The sequence below is a fragment of the Mchenga conophoros genome, linkage group LG23 (assembly GCF_057382185.1).
Source record: "Mchenga conophoros isolate Kocher_MC1m ecotype Shallow Benthic linkage group LG23, M_conophoros_male_GT1.1, whole genome shotgun sequence".
Classification (NCBI taxonomy): domain Eukaryota; kingdom Metazoa; phylum Chordata; class Actinopteri; order Cichliformes; family Cichlidae; genus Mchenga; species Mchenga conophoros.
Window position 1 is genome coordinate 3,374,737 of NC_140547.1, and position 8,160 is coordinate 3,382,896.

The 8,160-nt window shown below is 38.5% G+C and overlaps 1 protein-coding gene across 1 annotated transcript; it reads left to right on the top strand.

Annotated features, from left to right (window-relative positions):
- Positions 1-283: 283 nt before the first annotated feature.
- Positions 284-1,661, top strand: LOC146546397 (chemokine XC receptor 1-like). Its single transcript, XM_085264790.1, has 2 exons — positions 284-409; positions 506-1,661. Exon 2 carries the CDS (start codon positions 523-525, stop codon positions 1,498-1,500), a length of 978 nt encoding a protein of 325 aa, XP_085120916.1. The 5' UTR covers positions 284-409; positions 506-522; the 3' UTR covers positions 1,501-1,661.
- The last annotated feature ends 6,499 nt before the right edge of the window (positions 1,662-8,160 follow it).

Here is an 8,160-nt window from a genome sequence, read left to right on the forward strand (position 1 = left end):
TGTAATTAAGTGGGCGGAAAGTCCACACTAGTTTTCACAACACGGCAAAAATGATAACGACACAGTTATTTACCCTTATGCATGCGCGTGTGCAAACAGTTGAGATGGTATTAAAACGTGAATTCAGTCATTCATGTCAAGGTAAGTCATCTGTTGAAAGCCTGGCTAAACGCACCAAAATCTGCGTTTAGCACCACGTCGCCACACGGTCACGTGATGCGGGTGTTTGACTCACACTTGGAAGTAGTGTTTAGAAACATCGGCGCTTAAGTAGCTCGACACACTGCAGAAACGTCAGCATCGAGTGTCTCATCCCAACGTACTACTGCAAAAAATAAATAAATACATAATAAAATAACCGCAGAAGTCGTTTCAACCAACAGACGTTTGGCATTTCATCAAGCAAGAGGTACGTTATTTATTTATTGTCTTTACAATACTCTTTTGTATTTATAAAGAGAAATCCATTGCAACGTGTCATTAAAGTCATACCCTTGTCTCCTAGATTCCTGTGTGACAGAAATGGCAAATCCAGCCAATTTAACCTATGGTAACTTCAGCTATGACTATTACTACGAGGATGAAATCTGTGATAAGAGTGGAGTGGTGATATTTGGATCCTTTGCCATTCCGATTTTCTCTGTTGTGATCACACTGAGCCTGGTCGGAAACATTCTTGTCCTCATAATCCTGGCTTTGTATGAAAAACTTAAATCTCTGACCAACATTTTCATCCTCAACTTGGCCATCTCTGACCTCGTCTTCACCATCGGTCTTCCTTTCTGGGCCATTTACCACGTCCAGGGATGGGTGTTTTCTGAAATTCTCTGCAAAGTTGTGACTTTTATCTTCTTCACTGGGTTTTACAGCAGCATTCTCTTCCTGACCATCATGACCATCTACAGATACCTGGCTGTGGTCCATCCTCTGTCTGACCTCAGCACACCGAAACACTCCATCGGGGTGTTTCTGTCTGTCCTGATTTGGATAATCAGCACTGGAGCAGCCATGCCCTCCCTCCTCTTCAGCTCAATCACCAAGGTCCACCACAAAGATAAAGAGTCACAGGGCTGTGAATATATTGATCCACTGTGGGAAACCATTGGTGTCATCCAACAGAATGGTTTCTTCCTAGTTGCTTTTGCAGTCATGACTTTTTGCTTCATAATAATTGTGAGAATCACAAGAACAAGATCTCACACGAAGAACAAAGCAGTCAAATTAGTCTTCTGCAGAGTTGCTCTATTCTTCAGTGCCTGGGTGCCGTACAATGTTGTAATCTTTTTGAGGGTCTTGCCTGCTCATGTGGTCCCGTCATTAGTTGAATGTGAAGCAAGCACCCAGCTTGACTATGCATTCTATGCTTGCAGGCTCATTGCTTTCTCCCACTGTTGCCTGAATCCCATCTGTTATGCATTTGTTGATGTGAAGTTTAGGAGTTATTTAAAGTTATTGCAGGTTAGAATGGAAAACCTCATATCACGTAGAACAATGTACTAGCTACTCAGTTGATTTTCTTGCATATGTTATTTGCCCTGTTAATTGTTTTTCTCTCCCAGTGTGCCTTTAGTAAAATTGCATATCTCATATCAAATTTATCTAATTACAAAAAAAAATAGGAACTGCTCCATGTGTCATATGTTGCACCCGGCAATCAATTTCAAGGCTTTTATCGTGTGTGTGTGTGCGTGTGTCACACAGTGTGAAGTAATTATTTGACCCTGTGTTGTTTTTATGATGTGGGGTTTATTAGTAAACTTAGTTATTGCATTTTGTATCCTTGTGTTTTGTTTCTTAGTGAAATTTCCGAGTCATATCTCCCCAGTTAAGACAATGAGGTGCAGTTGCCCAGAAACTTTTTATATGACCGATGGTTATGTAGAAACATCTTTTCTGTAAAAAACAAAAAACAAAAACCGTTTGAATAGACATTATATAAAGTGAAAAACAATAATCTGCTGGAATACAATGAAAAGCACACAACAATTGGACAGAAAGGGACATGAATCGCTGTGTGACAGGCAGGAGATTGGACCCAAATGCTGGACTCATGGACAATGAAGGAGTGAACTAAAGAAGGCAGCTTTATTGAGGCTGCAAAAACTCAAGGGATGTAGTAGCAGCTTTGAAACTGAATCTCAGGCCATGACGGGACTAAAATACACAGTGGGGTGATCAAACAGGACACAGAAAGGAAACACAGCTGGGACTAATTGCACAGGATGAGACAAGGGAAGCAACACAGAATACAGACACGTACCTTCAAAGTAAAACAGGAAGCACACCAACAGAACTTACAGACTCAGAGACCCGATACTGACACAGTACACAGGGAACACAAGGACAGGGATAACTTCAGTGCAGGCACAGAGACACAGACACTAAACAGAGGGAGCACAGAAACCAGAACCTAAGTAATAGCAATTCCGAATAAGAATTTATCCATAACATAAGACACTCTTAATCCAAACAAAAACACTGATTCAACAGACTCAGGACCATGACACAAAGTTAGGTTGAGTCAACATTAGCTTTTCATTTGGTATTGTTATAATTTGTGATCTCATACTAATTTACCATGAAACAGTTTACGTTATTTCATGTTTAACCAATATAATTCTTTATTTTAATCATATATTTGTTTTTATCATATATATATACATAATATATTCTGTTATTATATCTGCTAAACCACTATCCACAAATATCTGTATTTTCTCAGTATTACAAAATTGTAAGACCATGGCCAAAATATCCTTTAGCTTGATGAGCTGAATCTCAGAGTCTAGGAAAAGTCAATATAATAGCACTGAAGTGGAAGTGATCTCAGCACTTTGTGGAGTCAAGTACGCATCCCTTTCTCAGGTCCAGGAAGTCTGTGGTATACAGTTAACCTTTGAAAGGTGATGCATCTCAAGATTTGCAGACTTCCTGTTCGAAAGAGTGTGGGAAAAAAAAGAGTCTTAAAAAGACTGTTGTTGTTGTAGCACTGCAGTTATTTTACTGTATTTTCATCCACAGAAAAAATAAATACATTTGCCACATCATCACACAGAACATTTTTTGATATCCGAAAAATACTTTTCATTTTCACCATAGAGAGGTAAAGCATTCAGCACATTTACTTCTTGTCCCTGAAAATAAACTGGCATCCAACCTATTGGTGACACATGGAAGAAATAAAGTGATTCTACATATTTTTGTGTGAGACAGACAATACGTGTGTCGGTTCAGACTCTAGAAATGTAGGAACACGTGAATGTAACCATCAAATGTTTACATATACCTTAGTTTGTTCTTTTGTTTGTTTTTACAGACATAATTTTATTACAAGTGTACATCGCTGAGGCAGCTCATCAAAAAGTCAAAAGGTAAATTAAAATGAGTGTGATGAAGCCGGGGGTTAGAGTTAGTCCTGAAATCCTGTGTAGGTCAGTCAATTATATCTATGACTTTAGAATAATAAATAAAATTACACAGATTTCCCTCAAATGATATCTAACTTTCCAGAAATATTCATTGATAAACACAAAAAACACAGAGTTTAGTAGCGTGTTTAACTAATGCAATAGACTACCAGTCATAAAAACAAGAAAACACAAATATTTTAGAAATCTGTAGCAAAAAAACTTGTTTACAACTGAAAACTGTAAATAACAAACTTTTTAAACCCACATCTGAGCCTGATCATTGGACTTCTCTTAGAAATCAGAAACGATTCAAAAACTATTTCTTTTCCTGTTTAGACTTAGACACCAATTTAAGGTAAGGCCATAACCTGGTGAGCTGAGGTGTAATGCGAAGAATGATTAGGTATGTCTCTGAAGCACATGTATATGACTATATCCACTCACTTGATGAAGTTGGAGCTTGTTGGTTTCCCCTGTCACACACACACCCACATACATACATGGCATAACATGGCAACTAGCAAGTAGTTAGATATTTATATGTACTGTTTCGTTTTATCAGTAAAAAGGATTTGACAAATACACAAAACAGATCTACTGTTACAAAACTAAGAGCTTTTGTTCACTAAAACAGTAAAGGACTTTTAATTTGAAAATGAATATGAAGAAATACAAAGGGGCAGATATAATCATCACCTCAAGACATCTGGTGAGTGGGTCCATAGTGTAATGTTTAGCTCACTTAACTAACAAGTGAACCATCCACGGTTTGAGAATGGAAGGTGAGACAGATGGTTGTATTGTAACATTACGCCTGTGCTGCCCCAGCAGCTGTTGTAGTTTTGTGGTGATGCTATAACCTAATAATAAAGCAAATAATATAATTAAACAAATATCAAGATTCCATCCATCCATCCTGGAGCCCTGAATTGGGTTCATTTTTCTTATGAGAGAAAATGAGTAAACCCAAAGTATACATTTTCAAAATGTATTAATATAAAGGTTCAAGTTAATAACAGCACTGTGTCTCCTCCTTTGTTCAGCATGCCAAAAGGAAAAAGAGCACCGTACCCAAGCAGTAAACACTTTTATTATGAGACACAGAAACAGAATAGTAATATGAATGGTTAAAAGTCATGGTTCAGACTTGGCTTCTCCCCTTATTTGGAGCTGGGTCCGGCCCTTGGGTCATCTTAAATCTCCTGGAGCGGACATCTCCCCGTAATCAGAACAAAAACGACTCCTCCCTACTTTTGCAGTTTCTATGGAGATGTTTTACTCTTGGCTGGCCTTTACCAAACACCTTAAATATCCTGTACCTTGCTGTGCCATCTACAGCGCAGCGCAGGAAGCATCCCCCAAACATTCCTAAGGCGGGGGCTTGTGTTGTATGGGTGTGGCATTTTGTTTCAAGACTCTATTCTACAGGGTGGGCCATTTCTATGGATACAGCGTAATAACATGGGAATGGTTGGTGATATTAAAGTCCTGTTTGTGGCACATTAGTATATGTGAGGGGCCAAACTCCTCAAGATGGGTGGTGACCATGGTGGCCATTTAGAAGTCGGCCATCTTGGATACAACTTTTGTTTTTTCAATAGGAAGAGGGCCATGTGACACATCAAACTTATTGGTAATGTCACAAGAAAAACAATGGTGTGCTTGGTTTCAACATAACTTTATTCTTTCATGAGTTATTTACAAGTTTCTGACCACTTATAAAATGTGTTCAATGTGCTGCCCATTGTGTTGGATTGTCAATGCAACCCTCTTCTTCCACTCTTCACACACTAATAGCAACCCCACAGGAGAAATGCCAGCACAGGCATCCAGTATCCGTAGTTTCAGGTGCTGCACATCTCATATCTTCAGACCATAGACAATTGCCTTCAGATGACCCCAAAGATAAAAGTCTAAGGGGGTCAGATCGGGAGACCTTGGGGGCCATTCAACTGGCCCACGATGACCAATCCACTTTCCAGGAAACTGTTCATCTAGGAATGCTCGGACCTGGCACCCATAATGTGGTGGTGCACCATCCTGCTGGAAAATCTCAGGGAACGTGCCAGCTTCAGTGCATAAAGAGGGAAACACATCATCATGTAGCAATTTCAAATATCCAGTGGCCTTGAGGTTTCCATTGATGAAGAATGGACCCACTGTCGTTGTACCCCATATACCACACCAAACCATCACTTTTGTTGGTCCAACAGTCTTGGAGGGATCCATCCAATGTGGGTTAGTGTCAGACCAATAGCAGTGGTTTTGTTTGTTAACTTCACCATTCACATAAAAGTTTGCCTCATCACTGAACAAAATCTTCTGCGTGAACTGAGGGTCCTGTTCCAATTTTTGTTTTGCCCATTCTGCAAATTCTGTGCGCCGATCTGGGTCATCCTCGTTGAGATGGTGCAGTAGCTGGAGTTTGTAAGAGTGCCATTTGTGAGTAGCTAATATCCGCCGAAGGGATGTTCGACTAGTGCCACTCTCCAGTGACATGCGGCGAGTGCTACGCTGTGGGCTCTTGCTGAATGAAGCTAGGACAGCCACTGATGTTTCTTCATTAGTGACAGTTTTCTTGCGTCCACATTTTGGCAAATCCAACACTGAACCAGTTTCACGAAACTTAGCAAGCAGTTTGCTGACTGTAGCATGGGAGATGGGTGGTCTCGTAGGGTGTCTTGCATTGAAATCTGCTGCAATGACCCGGTTACTGCGTTCACCAGATATCAACACAATTTCGATCTGCTTCTCACGTGTTAACCTCTTCAACATGTCAATGGCTGTGAACAAAGAGAAACTTGTAAGTAACTCATGAAAGAATAAAGTATAATACATATTTGTGTAATAAAAGATAGAATATTAATGTGTGATTAAAAAAGATGTGGCAATTATGAATATAAAATAATGAGGTATATAAGCATCAAAGATTAAAAAAAAATTAGATAAAAATATAGAAACAGATAACTATTCATCCTTAAATTAGTATCATCAATTAACCTAATCCCACGCATGTCTCAGACTCTGGGAAGAAGCCACAGTTGAAGCTTATAAAGTTGGGGAAACCTGCAGTCTGCTGAGAGTGAATAAGTCTCTTGAATGAGTGACAAAACATTTCTCCCACTAAAAACACTAATGTTTTCTCTGCAACACAAAAAAATAACCTCTTTTGATGAAAAAAATATTCACTTTTATTGTTAAAATGACACGCACAACACCTGCAATGTTGTTGTTGCTGCAGAGCTCATTTGTCGTGCTCAAAGGTGACACCTGGTGGAAGTTGAGCAGAAACAAGACATTTTAAAATAAAATGGTAACCCTTGAGGCTAGCTTACATGATTTTTTTTAAGTGATTATTTTGCAAGAAGCATGTCTTGCATGTAAAGTATAATTAATTATTAATAATGCCAAAGTGAAAGAACATGTTAAACATACAGAAATGTAAAAAAGGATAATATAGAAAACAGGAAAGCTTTGTTGCACTCAAGGGACACATGAAGTTTGAATATACTGTTGGAGCTCTGACAGGAGATTTGTTACAACTTGTTATATATTAAATATTAGATAGTAAGTCAAAATAATAGGAAATTTTGTGTGCGTGGCTGTCGCTAAAATAACTGTTTTAATGGGAAAATTACCAACATCTTGTTATGCTATCACAAAGAGGGACAAACTCTGAAGGGCCTACAGAACTGGGATGGTGATCATGAAGGACAATGAGAACCTTCTCACAGAACTTTGGTCTAAAAGGAATTTTTGCCTGATTCGAGTAAGACTGACTCATCATTTACAATTCAAGCAGTGGTTGCACTAAAGTTTAACAGTACAGTCAAAGTTCATTTCAAATATTCACAGTAGCCTTAAAGGTTATAGTCGAGACCCTGGAATGCTTTAATATAGTTTTAAAAATATGAACAGCAGATCAGTATCGGTTTCATGTTTATTTAGTCCTAACTTAGCTTTCATTTCCCCACATACTGAATAATGAGATGCTGTGATGGGTTTTATTGTTGTTGTTTTGAATGTGTATATGATATGATTTGACTGATTTGTGTATGGCTTGGTGAACAGAAGACAATTTTCCATTGATGTGGAAACCACAACCACAGACTGATGAACTAATACTTGGGAGAGATTATAAGGAAAACACGAACCCTTAACAACTAAAATGAAAAAGAAAAGTATATAATATCAGGATTAAATGTCAACAGTGGGATTTTTGGTTTTCATAATTTTCCGTTGTTAAGATGCTCACAAGATGTGATACAAAGCTCTCTAAGGTTAAAAATTAGAAAAATGTTTCAGCATCTTCTTCAGACTCGTTGAAAGTTTCATTTGAGTAAGTACTCAATAGATGCTTTAAAGAAACTGGGTGAAAAGATTCCATAATTATGGGGTTTGGGAGATCACAGTTGAAGGGGCTATCTAAGGGAGTAAAATGTCCTGTCAGGCTACTGATCTTATCTTGAAAAAAAGCTTAAAAAGTCATTGCGAGTTGGAGAAGAGATGATGTTTTTCACTGTATCGAAGAGAACCTTAGGGTTTCTTTTTCCTACTGCAGGTTATTTAGAGAAATAAGTGGCTCTTGCATCTTTCACTATGTCGTTAAAGGTAGATAATAGTTCTTTCAAGTGGAGCTTATAAACCTCAAGTTTTGTGGCTTTCCACTGGTGCTCAGTTTTACAGCAAATTAACCTAAAGCTGGGGATAGTTTCTGTGAACCAGGGTGGGGATTTAACAGTGCCACCTT